Source organism: Pinus tabuliformis, chromosome 8 (assembly GCF_031772625.1).
Source record: "Pinus tabuliformis cultivar Carrire ecotype Pingquan chromosome 8, CPIR1, whole genome shotgun sequence".
Classification (NCBI taxonomy): Eukaryota; Viridiplantae; Streptophyta; class Pinopsida; order Pinales; family Pinaceae; genus Pinus; species Pinus tabuliformis.
Genome location: NC_142294.1, coordinates 1107216537 through 1107240121, shown reverse-complemented (window position 1 = coordinate 1107240121; position 23585 = coordinate 1107216537). Strand labels below are relative to the sequence as shown.

The window sequence follows — 23585 nt, the reverse complement described above, 5'->3', positions numbered from 1 at the left end:
CCAAAATGTGGAACACGAGCAATCCTTGAATGGTGCTGGGGATCCATGAAGTACTCTCTGGTATGGTGGAGGCCCATGGCGCTCAACGCTCACCCTGCAAGTGCTAATGTGGCCCTCTGGGGGGCCCCGTATAGAGAGGCCAAACCCCAAAATGGAGACCCACTTGCAATCTTGGATAATATCTAATGCGTCCTCTTGCCCTCCAATATAACAAATCATTAGAGTAACCAAATAAAAGAGTGTACAAATCATGGAATCAATTGGGCAATTCATTGTGGGATGCCCTTCCATAGCGGGCTTTGGCATGTACAAGTGCCTCCAAGTTCAATAAAGGGGTTAACCAAGGACCCTATTAGGTGGTTTCAGACTTTAAAGAGGGTGACATGTCCATGGTACATCCATTAATGGGTAGGTGGCATGTGATATAGTGATGGGACGAAGTGGGGATAAGGGGAAGGCTCCAAGCCACATGTCATGGTACAAGGGTAGCTATGATGAGGGAAACCCACACTTGTGTATATGAGTATAGGAGAGAGCAAATCGTGGTACATGAGTTACCCCGACCTTTTTTTTTTCCACCCTTCATATTCCTTTTGCCTTTGATTGCTTTTTCTTCATAATTGCTTGGGCTCCAGGGGATGAGAGCATGATGTGTGGAATATAACAGTAGATAATCCCTTCTAAGGTGGGGTAGCTCATTGCCCACTAGGGGTTGGGACCAGTGTTGCACGAAGCGCCCCCCCCCCCTCGCTCCGAAGCTTCGAAGCGCGCCCCGTACGGAAGCGCTGTACGAAGCGCCTTCCGAAGCGCGCTTCGGAAATTCGGAAGCGCGATTCGCAAATTTTTTTGCGCTTCCTGGAATTTCCGAAGCGCCGGCTCCGAAGCGCGCTTCGTACGACGCTTCGGGCCGCCGAAGCGTGGCGCTTCGGAGCAGGAAGCGTGCGCTTCACGCACGCTTCCGTACGCTTCGGCGGAAAGGGGCGCGCCCAAGGGAGAAAAACAATTTTTTTTTTAATTTTTTTTTAAAGTTATGTTCACTCAACCTTAAGGGGGTGGGTTAGGGTGAGGTTAAGGTGAGGAATGAAAAGAATAAAGCCCCCATTCATTCCTCATTTTCTCACTTTGAGTTTATGAGAGTTGGAGAAGAGAAGAGAGGAGAGGAGAAGAGAAGAGAGGAAAGGAGAGGAGAAGAGAGGAGAGCTTGGAGGAGTGAAGAAGGAGGAGCTAGGAGAAGGAGGAGGAGCTTGGAGCAAGAGCTTGGAGGACTTCATCTACAAGAGCTAAAGAGGTAAGTTCAAACCCCAAACTCCCTTGTTTTTTTGAAATTTTTTTTGTATTTTTCTCCTCCCTCTCCTACTCTTTCCCATTGTTTCTACTTGCTCCTTTATTTACAGGTTGCCGTTGTCCACCACCTATATCCATATTCCAAGATGGTGTTCTTTTGGCTTCTATGTATCATTCCACTCTTGGTTTTAATGATGGCAAGGGTGAGGAATAGAAGGGAAGAAACAGAAGAGGACATTGGTGATGGTCCTAATAGTAGTGACCCAATGTATGATGAGGAGGAAGGGTTTGAAGAGGAAGGGGATGAACTTGAAGGGGACACTGAAACACAAGATGGGAAAGCTACATGAACACCCTTGTGGAACTATGTGACCAAACTTGATGGGGGAAAGGGTGGTGGATCTTACAAATTTGTGTGCCCTCATGGTTGTCATGGAGGAAAACCATATTGTGGTTCATATACCCGTCTGAGGAGGCATCTTTGTGGGGTGCTGGACAGTGATGAAAAAAAGGGTTCTGTGGAGGTACAAATTTGCCCAAACATTTCAACTGAAGAAAGAAGAAAATACATCCAAATAGAGATGGCTGCACAACAAAAAAACAAGAAACAAAAAACTCATTCTGAATCAAGTGCAACCTCTAAATTTGGTAGTTGCTCATCTCCTCATGGTACTTCTGCAAGCTCTGGAGGTAGAAGAACAATAGGGGATTTCCTTAATGTTGCTGGGAGGGATGATGTGGATGGAAAGATAGTCCGTTTTCTTTGTGCTTGCGGTGTACCATTCAATGTGCTTCGCTCTCCCTATTGGCATGAAATGGTAAAGGCCATCAATGAAGCCCCAAAAGGATACAAGGCCCCCAACTATGAGAAAGCTAGAACAGTGTTATTAGAAAGAGAAAAAGCTAAGGTTCAAAGAGCTTTGACACGTTTTACAAATGAGTGGGTAGATTCTGGGGTATCCATTGTATCAGATGGGTGGACAAATATTAGAAACCAACATTTGATAAATGTTCTTGGTGTTTCTTCTAGTGGTGCAGTATTTATTGCATGTCATGACTCCTCCTCCATCACTGCATCTGCACAAAACATTGCAGATCTCCTATTGAAATCAATCAAAGATGTTGGTCCGAATAATGTGGTTCAAGTGATCACAGATAATGCAGCAAATTGTAAGGCAGCAGGAAAAATTATTGAGCGTACTCATCCACACATCTTTTGGTCTGGGTGCCTGGTTCACACATTGAACCTTTTGATGCATGATATTGTGAAACACAAAGAATGTGGGTGGATTGCTGAGGTTTACAGGAAAGGGAAGCAACTCATTAAATTCATCACAGGGCATACAAGGGTAAACTACTTCTATGGCACTTACTCCAAGTTGCAATTGCTTAAAATTGCAAAGACAAGATTTGCTAGTTATTACCTCACCTTTAGGCGGCTAGTGAAGGTGAGACAAGCTTTAACTAATCTGGTGTGTGCTGAAACATGGGATGAAATTAACACTGACACAGATGGTGCTAATGCAGTCAAGGACACTGTTCTTGACAGTTACTTTTGGTCACAGGTTAAATATGTTTTGCAATTCACCAAACCAATTTATTACATGATCAAGTTTGCAGATTCAGATCGACCAGTAATTGGGGAGGTGTATGAGCAAATGGATAGCATGTTGGGGCAGATTAAAGACATTGTTGAGCCTAGAGATACCACCTTGTACAATTATATTCGTGTAGAGGTGCAAAACCGATGGGAAATGCTAAATATTCCATTGCATGCATTAGCATATGTTTTGACACCTAAATACTATCATCCATCATGGCTTTCAACACCAGCACCTGGGGGGGGAAGCAGGAGAAAACCACACCAAGATCAAGAGGTTCACCAAAAATATATGGCTGCATTGAGTAAATTAATCCCTGATGAGGAGGACGCTGCATTGGTACGGAGACAGGTGAGCAACTATACGCTCAACACTGGTCCATTTGGGAGCATGCATGCAATTAAAGATCGAGAGACTTTTTCTGCACTTGAGTGGTGGAACATGCATGGAGGGGGTACTCCACTTCTACAGAGTTTGGCATTGCGGGTGCTATCACAGGTGGTAAACACTTCTTCTGCAGAGAGGTGTTGGAGCTCTTATTCTTTCATCCACAGTGTTAAAAGGAACAGGTTGAGTTTAGACCGGGCAGAGAGCTTGGTTTATGTTCATTACAACTTGCGATTGTTGTCCCATTACTGTGAAGATGCAAAGTCTAATAAAGACTTGTTGATTTGGGACAAGAATCCAGAGGAGCCCAATTTGGAGGATGGAGTGTTGCGACTAGAGCAATTAGAGGATGCTCTTATCCAGGTATGTCCATTGTGGTATGAATTTTCCAATTTTCCCTTATAAAGCATTTCTCTAATTCATGTTTTTAATTTTTTTGTTAACTAGTGTTTTTTTTTTGCATGAATTTTTTTAGCGATTCTAGGATGATGATGACCGTGTTGATATGCCACCACCCCCACCCCCATCTGGTCCCTTGGTTCCTAGGTTCCATGGTTCAACACCAACAGCAGGGGGTTCTTCTTCATCAGTTTCAGTGCCACGACTTCCACAGGCACCATCTTCTTCATTGCCACCACGTGGAGGCCCGCCACCACGTTCTATTCGTGGTGGAAGGAGGAGAGATTAGTAGATATATTCACAATCTACTACTTTTTGTCATAGATTACTCATTAGACTTGTAGACTTGTGAATTTGAATTTTGAACCTTTTTGGCTTGGCGGTGACCAAGTGACATATTTTGTAAACATTATTATTTGAATTTTGGACATGACAAATGTTGACAGTTGCTCACTTGCTAGATAAATCATAATATGCTCTATGTTTTATGTTTTATAATATGCTTAAATGTTTTATGTTTTATAATATGCTTAAAAATTTGATGTATGTTTGTAATAGCTAGAATATAGATGATTGTTGTACATACTAGTAACTACAATGGAATCATGGATGCCATATCTATCTTGATTTATGCAAAAATATGCATGTTTTCATGTCTTCTACAATTAATTTGGTATTTGGGATGTTTGTTTTGAGTATAAATGCAAAAAAATATAAAAATATATATATATATATATAGCAGACGCTTCCGCGGACGTTTCGCTTCCTAGATTTTTGGAAAATGACGCTTCCGCGCTTCTGCTTCCAAAAAACGCTTCCGCTTCGCTCCCGCTTCGTGCAACATTGGTTGGGACAACCATGAGTTCCTTAATGTGGAGGGGGCTCATTTAGGGCCCATAGGAACTAGGGTGATGGCCATGAATGAGGGGTAGAGCCCATGTTTGGCTTTTGCCCACATGCTAAATTTGTATGTCCCAACCATCTTTTTCATTTTGTGGTACATTTCCTGTTGTAAGTGGCCAAATTATGCTTTTTTCCTTTCTTTTTAGTTGCATCAACCTTCGGGGCATTGTTTTAGGCCAGGGCCAGAGTGTGGACAAGGGGAGAGGGAGGCTAACTCTATGTGGATCCAGTGGACACATGTGGACCCAAATGAGAAAAGTGATGAATGGGGTTAAAATGAGCGGAGAGGAGTGATGTATATGGTGTTGGGAAATGGAGACAAGAATACAGACCTAGCCCACTCTTTCTACCGAATCCCCCCACCAATCCATGCCCAAAAGTGTCCATGATAAGTAAGCAAAATCACTCAACTACACCAATGAAAAGCCATACGTTCGGGGTCAAGAGGCCCACCTTCAAAATACAATCAGAACAGAAGCTGGCTTAGGTGGTGGAGATAATGGCACATCGAGCTATTCGGTCGCTGCAAGGGGCTGCCAACTGTAGGCAAAGGACCATCTAGGTGAAAATTTTCTCCTATGCATACTACCCACAGTTACTAGGTAACAATGCCCACATTGATGAAGTCAACCTTGAAGTTCTCGCTCTAGATTGGGTTCACTTTGACACTTGTTCAAATGGGTCCTCATCAATTTCATGTCATCTCCTCAACATATGTGCTAATGGGTGCCCTTCGAACAAGTCGAACCATCACTAGTCACTTCACATGTGAGCTTATGAAAGAAGTGCATATATCCTCATAGTGGAGCGTACCACCTAGGAATGCATGTATGAGTGGATGAGGTGGAGGGTCAAATCCTAGGGTGAATTGGTAAATAGTTTTCCTAGTTAACTCAAGGCTCAACTAACTTCTCAAATCTTGTGCTAAAGGATAAGAACAAAACATAGTGACTTGGCATATGAGAACAAGGATTTAGGCCATGGTGAGGGCGAATTGGCTTTATGTCATGTGTTTTTGACTCAACATATGTGCCAAAATGGGGAGTGCCTAGTCTCATGTGTGCGTTATGGACTTATATTATAACCCCTAGTGAGAAATTAGCAAATAAAACTTTAGGGAAAAGGCCTCCATGAAGAATTAGAACAATAAGGTACTAATAGGCCAATATTAGGCACTCAAACTAAGGTTTAGGATTTTTAAATTTTAATTAAAATATCCCAAATTAGTTAGATGTGTGGTCACATTGGAAAAAGTGGAAATTAGAGATTTTGAGGTAAATATGGTTTAGGACTTGGGGAATTATAGACAAAATGTATGATGTGCTTTCTAGAAGATGCGTTAAAATGTGCAACTAGGGCCAAATTCCACTTTGGGAAGCTCATTTGATGAAGATGATTATTGGATTGAACTCCTCTTTTCGAGAGGACCAAAATCGACCTTAAGATCACTAAATTTGGACAACAAGAAATATATTTTTGAAGTCAAGCCCACACGTGCAATTTGTCAAGGTCGGCTTGGGGTCAAGTTGGACAAATTGACCCTCCTCCAACGCATATAAATAGAAGAGACCTCCATCCTCATTTGGCACATTCATCACACAACATATTCTTCTCTCTCCTTCATTGATTGGGTCGTATAGATTGCAGGGCAGCCTTTCTTCTTCACACGTGCAAGATTTTTGGAGGCTTCTTTCACTGTTTAGGTTGACTTTTTGCAATAGGACCATTTGACCTTGTTTGACCGAGTTTCCTTCATTGGTTTGACTTCATTTGACCAACAAAAGTTCAATTATGGAAGGCCGAATTTTTGGGCACAGAAATTGAGGAAATTTGGGCACTTTGACTAGCATTGACTTTAGGGTTGACTATTGTTTTGACCACAAAAAATTACAGCAGAGTTTCTCTCTCTTTTGACTGAATTTGATGTCTGTGGACCTTTCTCGACAACGTCCATTGCCAAGCACAAATATTTTGTCATTTTTATTGATGACTTCTCACGGAAGTGCTGGATCTTCTTCATGCAGAAGAAAGATGAGACATTTTCCAAGTTCGTAGAATTCAAGGCACTGGTTGAGAAAGAAACTGACAAGAAGGTGAAGGCTCTCAGGAGTGATAATGGAGGTGAGTACGTGTCGAATGAATTTAAAATTTTCTGTGTGAAAGAAGGCATTCAACGAGAGTTGACAACACCCCACAACCCACAACAGAATGGGGTGGATGAGAGAAAGAATTGTAGCATTGTGGGAGCAGCGAGGGCGATGTTGCATGACCAAGGCCTACCTCTGCATTTGTGGGATGAAGCATGCAACACAACAGTCTATTTGCAGAACCAGAGTCCTCATCGGATTCTTGGCATGATTACACTGGAGGAGGCAGAAAGCGGGGAGAAAGCAAAATGTGTCACACTAGAGGATTTTTGGAGCCTTAGCTTACTGCCATGTCTCGAAAGAATCAAGGAAGAAGTTAGAGCCAACTACTGAATTGGGGGTATTTGTGGGTTACATAGAAATTCCCCACAACTACCGTGTGTACTTGCCATCCCTCAGAATGACAGTTATGTGAATGGATGTAAAATTTGATGAGGAGAAAGCCATGCGACCCTCTCTTGAGAGGGAGCTTCAGATCCCACCAGAAGAGGAGCTTTTAGCTCCAAAGGAGGAGCCTCAGGAAGTTGTGGAGCAACCACAAATTGAGGAGCAGAGAGTGGAGACAACCACTCAAGCAAAACCATCCAAAGAAGACAGGAAAATAACCAAGGAAGCTGAGAGACTTGTGCAGGATGCAGGGGAGAATGTGGGTGCTCCTTCAAATTAGCATAGACTAAGAAGGTTACCTGATCGGTACACTAGCTACATGGCTCTAATGACTAAGCTAGTAGAGACTGAGCCATACTCTTTCGAGGAAGTAGTAGAGAAACCTGTGTGGGTTGATGCAATGGTGGAGGAATACGAATCCATTGTAAAGGACAATGTTTGGGAAGTGGTCCCAACTTCCAAGACCAACAGATAAATCAATTGTGGGTTCGAGATGGATCTTTAAGGCAAAGCATGTAGCAGACATAAACATAGAGAAGTATAAGGCCAAATTTGTGGCCAAGGGGTACTCTCAAGTTGAGGGGATTGACTATGAGGATACCTTTTCTCCTGTAGCAAGGTACTCATCCATTAGATCAATTCTTGCTTTGGCTATGTAGATGGGGTGGAAGATCCACGAGATGGATGTAAAAACAACATTCCTCAATGGAGTTATCAAGGAGGAGGTGTACATTGAGCAACCAGAAGGTTTTGAGACTTTTGATCGAGAGTCTCATGTGTGCAGACTCAAGAGAGTGTTGTATGGTCTTAGACAAGCACCCCATGCTTAGTACACTGGGATCGATAGCTATCTCACCGGTTTGGGCTTCGCCCAAAGTGAAGCAGATGAAAACCTCTATCATATCTTGGTAGAAGGTAAATTGCTCATTATTGTCTTATATGTTGATGATTTGATTTTCACTGATGATGAGCAGCTAATCAGATCTTGCAAGGAGGACCCCGCAAGGGAGTTTGAAACGACAAACATGGGTCTCATGCACTACTTCCTCGGGTTGTAAGTATGACAAGGCGATGGGGAACTGTTTGTCTCTCAAGGAAAGTATGCAAATGAGATACTATAGAGGTTCCGCATGGAGAGTTACAAACCCATGGAGACACCTCTAGCGACCAATTGGAGAAAGGAGGATGCCACTTCAGGTGAAGAAGTGGATGCTACCATTTATCGGCAGCTAGTGGGTTCATTGATGTATCTTGTGAACAGACGACCAGATATGTGCTATGCAGTCAACTAGTCGAGCCAAGCTATGGTTAGGCCAACCAATTTTTTTTGGAAGGCAACTAAGAATGTTTTACGGTACGTCAAAGGCACTACCCAGTTTGGACTATGGTACAGACGAATAGAGGGAGTGAAGTTGTGTGGCTTAACAGATGTAGATTGGGCGGGAAGTCCATTAGACCGAAAGAATACATCAGGTGGAATTTTCAGTGTTGGGTCCATAGCGGTTTCCTGGTACAACAGGAAGCAAAGATTTGTGGCGCTCAACTCGACAGAAGCAAAATACATGGTTGCAAGTCAAGCAGCATGTGAGGCGATCTGGATGAGAAAGATACTTGTTGGATTGTTTAGTTAGATGATGGATCCAACTGTGATCTACTGTGATAATTAGAGTTGCATCAAGCTCTTTGAGAATCTTGTTTTTCATGATCGATCCAAGCATATAGATATCTGATATCACCATTTACGAGACTGTGTGCATAGGCAGATAATGTTGTTGCAGTACATTCCGACAGAGGAACAAGATGTTGATATTTTGACAAAGGCCTTGTCAAGAGGGAAGTTCGAGTTCCACAGGTGCAAGATAGGGGTGGTTGATAATCCCTTTCTTGCTGAGAGGGAGTGTTGAAAATGCAACAAGAAATTCTCAATTTGATTTTGCCTTGATTAAATTGAGAAAATTCAAATTTCCACATCAACAGACAACTTGGATGTAGTTAACTTGTGTGACATGGCTTGTGTCACCTAGTTTACTCAGTAAATTCAAGTTGGAGGAGTTAGAGTTCAATTAAGCATGTTTGATTGCTAATTTGTAGCAATCAAAGTTAGTTATCTCAAGTTGTTTTCAGTTAAACTAGTTCCAACTATTGGAGGAACTAGTGGAAGGTTAGTTGTGCAGTGGGACTTCAGTCAAACTCAGTGATCATCCAGTTAACTGATCAATCAACCCAAAATAGCTAGTGCATGCAAAGAATTTGAGCTACCCAATTGAGGTGGAGATTCCAAGGTAGTGTAACATCAGTTGCGGACTATTCCATAGTGTACAGGTGTTGCATGCAACCTAATGATCAAGCTGAGGAATTATGCAATCCATTTTGGAGAAATTCCTAAATAATAGGGGTCTAATTTCTCAAGGAATTGCACAAGGAAATAGGGGTTCAAGCAGAGGCATAAATTGACTAAGTCTGGGTCAGAGCTTCTTAGTAAGCAGAGAGATAGGCTATGCACTTGCAGGTTGTGCTCAGTTGAGCAAAGCAATTGTTATACATCTCTATTCATCAGATTAATGCAAGCATGCATTGGGGTTTTTAGCGGTTTGCTTTCCCCAAGAAAAATACTATTTGCATGTGTGTGATTTTTTTGTTGCATGTTTGAGATTTTTGTTCTAAATTGTGAATTAATGTCTGGACTCCGCAGAGTAGTAGAGTATGTTTGTGTCTTGTGATTTAATTAAAACTTCATGAGCAGTTGCAAGTCTACATTGTAATTTCTACAAGGAAGTGTACAAGCCCACCCTCACTCCATTTTATACAGGTGCCACAACTTTTTCCAAGTGTTCATAACCTAAGTTTTATCCTACATTGTATGTCGAGTTGGTAGGAAGTCTTGTCTACATGACCCACACTCGATTGACATTTTCTTTGTTTTTGGTTTAGTCTCTTGCTTCATCCAAGATCCAAGCAAGAATCGTTAGAAATCAACAACGCACATCCTCCGACACATTTGAGTACTTATCAATTTAGCAACGAGTATATTGTAGGGGGCTCTTCGTAGTGGGGATCACAAACTCAGATTGGACAATTGATGGTGATGATTAAAAGTTAAAAGTTTACTTCTATCTTTTACACCTTGTTTTGGGTCTTTTTACTTGGTCCATTAAGAAGTAGTGTGCCGTTGCACTTTCTTCTGAGGAGGTAGAGTAGATGGGAGTTGTTGATGTCGGGTGAGAAGCTTTTTGGATTTTCCATTTGCTGGAAAAGATGTTTTTTTTTTAGGATCCACCTACTACTCTTTGGTGTGACAATTAGAATGCCATTCACATTGCCCACAATTTAGTTGAGCACTAATACACCAAACACGTTGAGGTCCATATGCAGTACATTGGACAACTTATTCGTGACCAAGTTCTTGACTTAAAATTGTCATTCAGAAGATCAGGCTGCAAATATTTTTATTAAGCTGCCAACTAAAGCCAAATTCCTCCTCTTTGATCTGTGCTAGCGGTGAATGAAGTTGTCATCATGGGGTCATAGCATGTAATCCCTGTTTCCTTCTCCTCAAGTCTAAGTCAATCTTATGGGGGGCTATTGATGCATAATTATTTACGAACAATTAATTATTTGTGCACAATAAATCAGCTTTGTAAATATTAAAAAATGCTTTGGAAGATTGAAAAATAAACATTGCAATCATCAAAATATGCATTGGAAATATCAAGATATGGTTGAATCACTTGAGTTAATCTCTCTTGATCTTTTCATAAATTGATGGATCCCAAGTTGAAAGCAAGCTTAAGTTGGAGATTCCAACTATATTTGACTTAGCTAGTTGAAAAGTGACTCAGTGAACTACAATAGGTGGCTGAATAAACTGAAATATGTGAGTAGTTAGCCTTCAGTTGATTTCTCTTTTAATTGGACTTGGATCCTCATTTACCATGTTGGTTGAGGTCAGAGCATAATAAAATTTTCCTTGTGCCCATGCATGTTTTCATCTTTAGGGTTTTAATTTTACCATGTAAATCTTCTTGTTCTTAGTGAGTTTTCTATTTTATTGTGATCCTGTTAGCATTCTAAAATTCAAACATAAATCAGGGACGATTTCCTCTCAGCAAGGAGGAATTGCTGAGATTTACTCTATTGAACAGGTATTAATAATTATATTAGTACTTTTCTATTTTGTATTTTAGTTAACTTTGTACTTTATCCTTCTTTTTTGTGTGACAGTATTTGAGGACTAACCCATTTTATTGTATTTTGTTGGTGATTTGGTCAACTTTGAGCACTCACCCCAAAATTTTGTACTATATATTCATAATAAGACAAATGAATGTAAAATAGCTGTATAGTTTCGAAAATCCTATTCTCATGCTGGCATACTTTCTTCCTTATTATTTCTTGTGTGAGCGTATCTTCTTGCTTTGCTGGTATTGTGTTCATATTTAATAGCTTTACTTGAACCCAGGGCCGCACGACTGCATCTACCAAAGAGAAATAATAGACTACACATGTAACCATACTGTCCAAGATATGTTAATCCTTGATCATGCCTGTCTGTTGATCATCTATTGGATGAGAATCTTGAACGTCAAGTTGCACTGCCATGGAAGTTGTCAAGGCAGAATGTCCTCCTTTTGAATGAAAAAAATTGAAATCTTTTTTTCTTGACTGAGAAAATACCCCTAGCAATTTTTAATTTCTTTCAAATATTCTACCAGTAGCTGTACACCACATCAGGCTAGATACCTGATGCATGCTTTGCCTGTTTGCTGAAAAGTTTTGTCAACGCACTATTTTTTTCTAATGTATATTATTATATCACTAAAACAGGCAGTGCTAGCGCATGAATTGGGACATCTGAAGTGTGATCATGGCATCTGGCTCACTTTTGCAAACATACTTGCACTGGGTGCTTACTCCATTCCTGGTAGGCTTCATGAATTACCAATGTTATTGAAGATACATTTTCTTTCTTTTAATTGTTTTCTCTCAACTTTCTCACGACATAATGCTGGTGATATCAGGGCTAGGGGCTTTTATTGCCCAGACATTTGAAGAGCAGTTATTTCGGTGGGTGCGAGCAGCAGAACTGACATGTGACAGGGCTGCTCTTCTTGTAGTGCAGGATCCAAAAGTAGGTATTTGAGTTTTATCGTTTGATGTCTTGAGAAAATTGTGCTTTTATTTAAGAAGTCAAAACTTACATGCATCAATAGACACTTCGTAGCAAAAAAACTCGTGAAATTCTGAATCCTTTTATCTGTTTGTATAGAACATTCCTGATAATGCATTATAAAATTGTTCCTGTAGAAGAACTTGAATGGCTAGATGCAGAAAACAAGCAAATTTGCTGATATCCAACTTATTCCTATTAGTGAGAAAATTGCCTTGTTTACGCTTTACTAACAGATAGGATGATCATTGGCCATGTTAAAACTGCTATTGAGATGTTTCCTTTGGTTTCCACGGGGTAAATTATTTAAGCGTTTTCCCGTACTCACTTTTGTTGATTAAAGCATACTGTTTTTTTGTTATATTTTCTGCATGTCAAGATTACTGTATGTTCAACCTGCAGTTGAGAAGTTCAGGTTCTTTGTTTGAAACTTTTGGCTGTTTACTGAAATTCAACAAGTATCTGAGTTATTAACACATGTAAATGGTTCAGAATGCGCATTTTTGGCATCAACCCAAAATTAAATTACTTTACGTCATTCGCTTGTGAACTAGTTGTCCCAAGGAGGGAGTGCAACTTTTTAATAGAGGGGAAGGAGGTTGCCCTTCCTGATTGGTTTTGAGTCTTGACATGTTGAATTTATTTGTCACTATAGTGGACCATTAGAAGCATCATGTTGTTGTTAACGCATGAATGAGGGTCCTGTGGAAGGCCCTTAATAAGTTTTGTGAAATTAGACACTACCTTCCTTGTTAACACTTTTGGATTTAGCATGGTCCCTGATCATTTGAGAGGCCTTTTAAGCAGTCTTGAATTGGTATGCACTCTACCAATTCATACATCCATACATATTGTAACTGTCTTGTATTTAATCCAGTGTGCCAATTCATTTGATGTGGTGCAAGATCATGCTTTCTTAATTGAGGAGCTAGTGGCCAATTGAGATTGATTGTTGTGTATAAACAGGTGGTAATCTCGGTATTAATGAAATTGGCGGGAGGGTGTCCATCTTTAGCAGGGCAGCTGAATGTGGATGCATTTCTAGAACAAGCTCGCTCTTATGATGCTGCATCTTCAAGTCCTCTGGGATGGTATCTAAGGTAGAGAGCTTATATATGTTGAAAAACCGTTAGAATTACAATTCCAAGTCCAGTTCTTTCATGTAAGGAAAATGGTAAAGGTAATGACATTGACAATGGTAATGGTGTTTTCAGAAATGCTCAGACGCGGCAACTGTCCCACCCATTGCCTGTTATGCGTGCCCGAGAAGTAGATCAGTGGGCCAGAAGCCCACAATACAAGGCTCTCTTGGGGCGTGCTTCTGCATTCCTCTTGAAATCCAAACCCCCTCCAAGTTGAACTTAGTCAACCGAGGATATTGGAAGTATTGTACGTTATAACAAAGCAGTAGTTACATAGCCAGCCTTTGAAGAGGCCCTTTTCTACTATTTTCAATGACAGTAAGCAATCCTCATATTATCAAGGGCTCTACTGTAATGTATGATATCAATAGTGGAAAAAGAAATTATCTGTTATCATCAACACGGAGGACATTTAAGCAGCCATTGCTACATAGCTTCCATACTGTGCTATATAAAATATTAGAGGCATATTAGTGTACGGGAGTGAAAATTGAAAGTTTATACCAGCCTGCATGATGTGCATAATGTAAATCATGATCATCTAACTGTTGGTTGTCATTTGAGAGTCTACTGCATACCTTTATTCATTTCGTTTCCTCCCTCGTGAAATATAAGTATTTGAGATTAACTTTGATTAAACAATTCAGCCAGTCACTGAAAGATGGTTGTTTCATTGGTGAATGTTTGTCTTATCAGTTTCATAACAACTGAATTCACCAATATAAAAATTCTCCATTTCTTTCTTTCTTTCTTCTCATGATAAATTCCCTTAGTATGTTTGGCAAATTTGACACTGGTTATGGATAAACTGTAATATTTCGGACAACTAAATTCACCAATATAAAAATTTGCTCAAGGTTTACATCTTACATTTCTTTCTTGGTATATTTGGCAAATTTGACATTGAGAATTTGATAAACTTATCAAATACGTTTCTTCACATATGTATTCTGATTTTCTTATTCATATGTATATGATTTGTGTATTTAGTTCGTTTCTTCACATATGTATTCTCATTTTATCTCATTCATATATATATATATATAGTTTATTTAGTTTAAGGGAGAAGACATGTTTTTCACTTTACTATCCAAAAGGCACTTTGCTAACCAAAAGACAACTAAATTTAGTAAGTCATCCCTAAATGGGAAGATAACAAGTATTAAAACTTTCATTGTTATCCTCAAGTTGGAATATAAAGGCATATTGTTCTTGAGATATGATTGTCATTGATGTCAACCCAAGCAGCACCAAAAGATACCCCGCCGTTGTTGACCAAAATGACATGGAAAATCATAGTTTCTTGAGTCTAAACCATCTTCATTGGATCATATACCACGAGAACCCCCATGGTTTGAAAGATATGCGTGTTCAAAGATGAAAGCACCATCTCATTGTCAAATGCCCCAATTCAAAAGGTTGATGTGGCAACTCATTATTTGACAAGATCATGAAATCTAAAGAGATCTTCTTATTAAGAATAAATTAAATATTTTGAGGGCATAAAAAATTGGATTAAAAATTTATATTAAAAGTATTAAGGTTTGTGGTCTAAAGAAATTGAATTTTAAAATTCCAAGTGCTCTCAATTAGTAGTTGGCCTCATCAAAGGGTACTTTTGGCTCCATAAATTTTGATTTTAAAATTTTCGATTCCCTCCATACTTCAAGTTGGATGCTCTAATTCGTGCTCTCCAAAAACTATATAAAGGCACTTCCGCTCTCCTTCAAAGGCATCAATTCAATGCACAAGTGTGTGAACTCTGAAATCTTCATCCCTGTTGAATATTGCAGATCAAATGAGAGGCTTGGCTTTTCGTTTATGATTTTGGGTTATGGTTTCTATGAGATAAGGGTTTCATTGGGCCATGTTCCCTCTTCTCTAGGGTTCTCTATTTCAGGGCAACGAGGGGTGTTACAGGATTGCTTATAGGTTTGGCCTTCCCTTTTGAAGAGGACCGAGGACTAGTATGGTGCTCTGGGCTTCCCTTTTGAAGAGGACCGAGGACTAGTATGGTGCTCTGGCCTTCCCTTTTGAAGAGGACCGAGGACTAGTATGGTGCTCTGAATTCATCGACCTTATGGAGAAAAGCCTAATCTAATAAGCCTAGTTTGATTTAATCCTTATACTCTGAAAATCAGCGAGGGTTTGGTGGATTATTGGCTTATGACTTCCAAGGGTTCGTTGGGGCTTCATTTGTGATAGTATTTTAAGATACATATACTTATGGTTGTTGTGCATTCCAGGACAGCTGCATCCCGTGATTTGAAGCCTTGAAGCAAAACAACAATATCTATTTGAAGACTCTTGACCTATATCCATAATTCATTTCCTGCAGCCATATGGGAAATCGCTTGCATAGATCATCATTCATTGCTCACTTGGCATACTTCCTTTGTGCAAGTCAATGCCAATTTTAAGTATAAGGTTATCGTTTGTTTATTAATCATTGAAAGACCCGAGGTAATATTCGGCCCTAAGGAAGGAGTTAAATTTGAAAGACTAACTTAATACAATGGCTTGTTTCTGAAGTTTTGTATGGTCTAGAATTCCTTATATATATGCTTATACATGTGCCTGCGACAATATAAAAGGAATTAAACCAACCTTGTTGAAAAATAACTGTAACACAAAGCAACAGTCTGAACCTATAATGACTATTGAAGAATCTTGGCCTATGGTGCAGTGATATATATTTGCAAGAAGCCTGGAGTAATTTGCATCACCATATTTGCTTCAGTAGTTAAGGATTGATAGTTACATCTTGCAGTGGTCTCTTCACCTTGTAGCAATGTTTTATCATTATGTAGCAAGGACTTCATATTTAGTTGACTCATCATCATGCAACAATAAGGGTTTCTTCCAGATATCATCCTACAACAGTCTAGTAGTAAGGGTTACATTGTTTTATCATTAAAATTTTGCAGTTGCAATAAAGGTTTTATTGTTTTGCGGTAAGCGGTTCATCGAACATTTAGTATGTGGGTCATTGTATTTGGTACGAGAGCCCACAATATCTTGTAAATCGGTCATTATCCCTGGTATGAGAGCCCACAATAGTTGGTTCGATTTATTATCATTTTTAGGTTGGTTGGGTGGTGCTAGGCAGGTGGTTTAAGTCACCTTCAGGTTGGACACTGAAAACACTACATGGTGAGAGGGTGGTGCTAGGGCAAGTTGGAGGTTGTAAGGGTGTTGGAGCATCCTTTCAGCAACAACTAATAAAACCATGGTGTTGGAGCGTCCTAGAGTACTAGGGAGTTAGGGCATCCCTTTTTAGTTGGAGTTGAAGCATTTAATGTACTCATAGATTATTAGAGAAGCGTTCAATGATTATTCTCTCCGAAAGGTTTCCACCTAAAAATTTGGTGTCTGCTATCATTTGATTATGTGTTACTTTGATTTATGATGTTGAAGATTAATTAATGGTCTACTCTATGAAATAAAATTAACTAATTGTAAGTGAAACACGGATTCACCCCTTTCAGTGTTTTCAACAATTGTATAATTGAGAGATGAACATGCAAAAATAATTAAATTCATATAAGTTTGCATTCAACTCAATATTTAAGCCTTAGTTTTTATAATGCCTTAAACTCTCTTGATTTCTTATTTATATTTATACCTTAAATTTGTAAGACTTTTTCCCCTAATATAATTTAATTTAATATATAATTTAATACGTAATAAGTAAAGATTGTCATATGCTAGCGTGAGAAGTAATGCTTTCATTGTTGTCCTCAAGTTGAAATATAGAAGGCAACATATTCACTATTTTGAAGCCATTTTCTAACTAGAAGATAAAAGGCATATTGTATGATTGATAGGTAGAAATGCAAAAATATTGTATATATAAAATAAACCTTCACACATATACACGATATTATAATAATAATAATAAAAAAAACAAAAAATTTGATATGTTAACGTGAGAAATTTAGTTCCATTAGATGCTAATGAGCATCCTAAACTCTAAGACCTTACAAATGTGATCTTCCGACGAGACAAAGTCCAAATACTTTATAAGGTTATCCATTGAGAAACTTGATCAAGGCTAATGAAATTTATCAAAATGCCAAAAAAGCATACTAGGTTAATGAAATTTATCAAAATGCCAAACAAGCATACTAGGCAAAATGTCCAAATATTTTACTAAAATATTCATTAATAAATGGTACCAAGATTAAAAGGAAGAGTATTTCTTGTAAAATATTCCATTTCAACCTGTATTTTTTTTTGTTTGTTGGAAAAATAGTGGTTTTGACATATTTTCTACCAGAATTTTAAATCCAACCAATTTTCCGTTGAAAATCAAGTTGAATAAATTTGTAGAAATTGATGTTTTGATTTTTTCATCATATTCATTTTTTTCCAACCTCATCACCTATTTGGTTGTATTGCAAGGCTTTAAAGGCCCTATGATGTAGTCAAAAGTGGCACACTAACTTAAGGTGCTATGTAAGTCATCTTTATTCTAAACATTAGTTGATTATTAACATTAATCATTACTTGTCTTCGTCATCATTAACATTAAACAATAGTCATTAATGTCTTTGATAAATATTCATCATTATTATTAATTCATAATTGTCATTGATGTTATGGTACATCTAGGTCTCAAGTTTCTCACTAAGTGGATGAACTATACTGTTAGAATTTCAAAGTCATTATGTTGTCATTGTGCACACTTTGAAGATACAAGTTACACCCTAATTAAAGCTGTTATAATGAACTTTGTCATAAACATGAATTCTCCATAGACATTAAACATTAGATATTGTTGTCATCATTGACATTAAATGTCAATTGTCATCAACATTAAACTTGATTTGCCATTTTTTATTATCAATAATCATTATTACTATTGAAATTATACATAAATTGTTATTGACACGTTCTGTTCCATCCACTAAGTCTCAAGTTCCATTCCCAATGGAAGGACCATAACCCTATATTAACGAAGTCATTATGGTGTCATTATACACTCTTTGAAGATAGAAGTTACACCCTAAGTCAAGGTGTTATCTAATTCAACTTTGTCCTAAATATCAAATCCTCACGAACATTAAATGTTAATCATTTTTATAAAGTGTTAAAGAGTTATAGGTAGTTATATTTGATCAATATTTATTATCATTATAGCACCTAATTTATAAATTATGGACCATAACCCTATATTAACGAAGTCATTATGGTGTCATTATACACTCTTTGAAGATAGAAGTTACACCCTAAGTCAAGGTGTTATCTAATTCAACTTTGTCCTAAATATCAAATCCTCACGAACATTAAATGTTAATCATTTTTATAAAGTGTTAAAGAGTTATAGGTAGTTATATTTGATCAATATTTATTATCATTATAGCACCTAATTTATAAATTATGGACCATAACCCTATATTAACGAAGTCATTATGGTGTCATTATACACTCTTTGAAGATAGAAGTTACAGCCTAAGTCAAGGTGTTATCTAATTCAACTTTGTCCTAAATATCAAATCCTCACGAACATTAAATGTTAATCATTTTTATAAAGTGTTAAAGAGTTATAGGTAGTTATATTTGATCAATATTTATTATCATTATAGCACCTAATTTATAAATTATCAATGTCACGTAAAAAAAAAAGTGGTAGCTTTTCATTAAGAGGTACATAATATTGAAAGGGTTCAAAATATAACTAGGCAAAATTGCCAATTTTGTATCAAAACAAGAACCTTCAGGCTAATTTTTTTTTAGTTTGTTGATTGTGACCTATAAACTTAATATTTGTAAATATAGAACATAGAAAATTACGTGGCAATACATAAACAAAACTTGCTTCCAGTACACAAGACCATGCCCACTGTGGTCTTCTTTCATTTTCTTGTATTCCCTTCATTCTATTGTTCCATTCCCCTTCATGCTTCCCTACTCTTTGTTGCATGGATAATTCCCCCATGCATACTTCCTTGAATAACCTAATTTATATTAATGACCTACCCACCATTGACTGCAAGATTCTTGCAAAATCAAATGTCATGTGACAAGGCATATTAACATCAAAATCCAATTTATCCACTTATCCATTACGGGCTTCAATTTGGGATTCTAGATTTCCATATTGAGCATATTGGGCATCTACGTGAATCCATGATTGTCCCAACCCCTAGTGGGCAATGAATTGCCCAACCTGAAGGCGGTAATCACTGTTACATCATACACATCATGCTCTCATCCCCCAGAGCCACGCGTAGTAAAGAAAGAAAAAATTCAATAAAAGCCAAAGGCATATGAAGAGGGTGGAAAAACAAAGGTTGGGGTAACTCATATACCATGATTTCTCCATCTTGCATTCATATACCCAAATGTGTGGGTTTCCCTCATTATAGCTACCCTTGTACCATGGCATGTGGCTTGGAGCCTTCCCTACTACTCGATTATGTTCCATCATTATTTGACATGCAACCTACCATTTGATGGATGTACCATAGGCGTGTCGCTCCCTTAGAGGTTAAAGCCACCTAATAGAGTCCTTTATTAACCTATCTTGTCGAGCAAGGTAACGCTTGTACTTTCTAAAGTCAATTTGGAAGGGCATGCCACTATGAAGTGTCCACTTTTCCCTTGATTAACAAGCTTGTTTACTCAATTGCTCTAATGATTGATTGTATTGGAAGGTAAGGATATGCATTGGATCCTATACAAGATTGCAAGTTGGTTTGTGTCTTGGTCTTGGCCTCCCTATGCGAGATCCAAGCCCTCCAGAGGGTCATAATGGAACTTGTAGGGTGAGCGTTGAGGGCCATGGGCCTCCACCACAACAGAGCATTGATTACCACTTCATGGGCTTCTTCAATGACATACATTGTTTGCTTGTGCCCCAGCCATTCAAAGATGATGATGCACTTGGACCATGGTGCTCAATCGACCATACACTTGTACCCAACACTTGGCAGTTGATTCAAGTCCCATATCATCTTCTAGCCCTCACAGATGGAGCATTGATTTGTTATTGAGCCACTAGAGACCCATGAGACCATTGATTATGCCCCACAACCATTTGGGAGAACCACATGATGTTTTCCTTGGAAATCAAGGGGCCACCCCCTTGATCATCATTTTTGGAGCCCTCCTCTTTGTCATGGTACATTTAGGACTCATTTTGGCTTTCTAAAAATGCTTTGCACCATTATTTTATCATTTTGGCCTCATTAAGAAGACTTGTTTTACACACTTGAGCTATTTGGTGGGATTGTCACCAAAGTTATTGTTATTTGCACATTAAAAGAATTATTAGGGGCTTAATTAGGCTAATTAGACCATTCGAACTTATGATAGGCTCATCTAAATTGAAGAGAGCCTCATTTTGTAACTCATCATCATTTTGATTGGGATTTCTCTTGTAAAAAGAATTCAGACCTACAATTGATGGACCAAATTGGTAGTACTTGATGCACTTTGATGTTTGGGATTTTCTCTATCTTACCTTGGAGCTTCTACTTGCAAACTTGATGGATGGATATACTTTCATTATCTTGTAAGTGTTATTTGATGTTATGCCTTTACAATTCTACATGTCTAATGTGTGTAAGATATTGTCATGATCTTGTATGTGCCCTAATTTAATGAGTATTCATGAAAACACTAATGATTATTGAATTATTGCATGCATTATTCATAGATAATGTGAATGAATGTTCCTAGAGGCTTGTTTTGCATATTTCATCCTCAAATATCCATCAATCCTTGTCAAGCAAAGTATAAATACCTATTGTAGTCGAGTTGCTACTTCTTTAGGGTTAGCAAAGAGCTACATAAGTCTCCTTGATAGAGTGAAGACCTTAAATCAAAGGACATCTTGATTGCATTTCTCCCAATTGATAAGGCATTGGTCTTAATGATAGGTGATCAACTTAAAATCATTCTTCTTCCTCCTTTAATTTCTAGTCTCTCACTTGTATGACCTTGCTAGGGCATCATGCAAAATATCTTAGAAGGGTGATCTTTCAATTCTGCTTGGACCAATCTTTGCATTGGTGTCCCTTCTAGAGATCCTCAAGGTTTCACAACATTCCAATGGTTCATTTATGAGAAATACAAACCCTAGCTTGGACTTTAAAGACCCATCTTTGATGTCATAGTGAGAGGCTTCCTTTGAGGGTTGTCTTTCATTAAAGCTTGATCTTTTCCAACCCTTTCTTAGTCCTACCTTGACCTAGTGTCCTCCTAGGAGGTCTCCCTTTCATGATCAATCCTAAAAACCTAGGTCTCGTGTGGACCCATTTGGTCTCTCAAGTCAAGCAGCACTTATCATAGAAGCAATTTCTTATTTCAAAGAGCTTGTTGAGAGATCCTTTTTCAATTTCGATTCTAGGTACATCCAATTTTCATATCACTATAAATCCCTAGGTCTTGATTTCCTCTCTTTAGGTCTTTCTTGGAGAGCCATCAAGCTTCATTGAAGCAAGTGAGCCTCATATTGAGCCTCTCCTTTGAATGGGCCTTGGAAATCATTATAAACCTAATCATTGATCCTACCATCCTAAGTGATTTCCATCATACTGGGACTCCTCCCATCGATTAAAGTTTGTAAAGAGAAGGGGACACTGACTGAGGTGACAGTGGGCCTTCGTCCCAACGTTCTCATTTGGTCCAATGGTTGTCCCTTAGGCAACCCTCCTAGGACCCCTGCTAGATTAGAATGTGGCAACATTTTTGGCGTCATTGCTTGGGAGGAAGCAGGTCTGCCTCCCCTGTGAATCATTGAGGAATTGATTCATTGACAACATTATAAATATTCCTCTATTGACTCCATAGTCCTCCCATGGAATTCTTAGGCCATCATATACAAGCATGACTTTACTATCCCTATGATCACTTGCTCATGGGAATCTGATGAGGATTTGAGGGAGGAAGATTATGAGTTCGGTGAATGGAGGATATTCAAGAATGAGCCCATTGAAACCCCTGTGTCCCCTGGGATTTGGATAATGTATTTTGATGGGGTTGACTCAAAGGCCGGTATAGTTCTCATATCCCCATCTGAAACCTATATGATGTTTTCCTTAAAACTCCAGTTTGAGTGTACTAACAACGTGGCTGAATATGAAGCTCTCTTACTAGGACTTGAGGCTGCTCAATCAAGGAAAATTCAGCGATTGATCGTAATAGGTGATTCATACCTAATTGTCTTGCAAGTAAGGGGCACCTTTAATACCAAACATGAAAGGTTAAAACCATACAGGGAAAGGGTTACCCATATGATTAAAGGTTTCCAGGAGGTTTCATTCTGAGTTGTCCCCCAATGCCTTAATCTCATTAACGATGCTTTAGTTGTGGCCGCATCAAATTCCCAATGCATTGATGAAAATATTTCTAAATTGGGAAGATGTGTTGTAGACACCATATACCGACCTTCCATTCCTGATTACAATGAGCATTGGCCTGTATTCAAAAGTGATAGTGAGATAAATAACTTCCTCTAAAACCATGATGAATCACATACTTGAGAGGATGATTTCGTCAATGAGTAGTGCTTCAATAGGGATGACCATAATATATCCAAGCTCGAAGAACACAATTCATCAGATACTCAAGACCTCAACCTAGGAACCACATCTTCCCCCATAATGATCAAGATTGGAAAAGGGTTGGCTAAAGAGGAAATAAAAGAACTTGAATAATTGTTAATAGAATTCAAATACATGTTCACTTGGTCTTATGACGACTTAAAGGCATATAGCCCTGAAATTATACAACATACTATCCCTATCAGAGAAGGGGCTAAGCCTGTCAAGTAGAAGTTGAGGAAAATAAATCCTAAGCTTCTCCCTTAGTCAAAGAGGAGATTCAAAAAATGGTGGATGCGGGAATTATTTCACATGTTCATCACACTTCATGGATCTCTAATCCTATGATTACCCGAAAGAAGACTGGTAACATTCGAATGTGTACTGACTTTAGGGATCTTAACTAGGTATGTCTAAAACAAAATTACCCGCTACCAAACATGGAAAATTTGCTACAAATAATAATTAGTTATCAAGTGATGTCATTTCTTGACGGCTTCTCTGGATATAGTCAAGTTGTTGTAAAAGCAGAGGATTGGTTGAAAATTGCATTCGCCACTACCTAGGGGACCTATATGTTTCTTAGGATGCCCTTTGGTATGTTAACACCTTTCCAA

The 23585-nt window shown here is 38.5% G+C and overlaps 2 protein-coding genes across 3 annotated transcripts in view; both read left to right on the top strand.

Moving 5' to 3' along the window:
- Positions 1-14012, top strand: part of LOC149239225 (Peptidase family M48 family protein) — a 127465-nt gene extending 113453 nt beyond the window's left edge. For both annotated transcript variants that reach the window (XM_089373352.1, XM_089373351.1), the window contains 4 exons: positions 11933-12029; positions 12127-12236; positions 13242-13375; positions 13490-14012. In XM_089373352.1, coding sequence (XP_089229478.1) covers positions 11933-12029; positions 12127-12236; positions 13242-13375; positions 13490-13634 — 486 coding nt within the window. In that variant the 3' untranslated portion in view covers positions 13635-14012. The remainder of the gene's footprint in view (positions 1-11932; positions 12030-12126; positions 12237-13241; positions 13376-13489) is intronic.
- Positions 1623-4145, top strand: LOC149239226 (uncharacterized). The gene is made up of 2 exons (XM_089367094.1): positions 1623-3635; positions 3757-4145. The coding sequence occupies exons 1-2, from the start codon at positions 1866-1868 to the stop codon at positions 3958-3960; spliced, it is 1974 nt and encodes a 657-aa protein (XP_089223220.1). The 5' UTR covers positions 1623-1865; the 3' UTR covers positions 3961-4145.
- Positions 14013-23585: the final 9573 nt, after the last annotated feature.

Excerpts from the sequence above, each read along its gene's own strand:
- LOC149239226 (XM_089367094.1), top strand. The coding sequence starts at position 1,866 with ATGGCTGCACAACAAAAAAACAAGAAACAAAAAACTCATTCTGAATCA. Across the intron at positions 3,636-3,756 it reads TAGAGGATGCTCTTATCCAG|GATGATGATGACCGTGTTGA; the intron begins GTATGTCCATTG and ends TAGCGATTCTAG.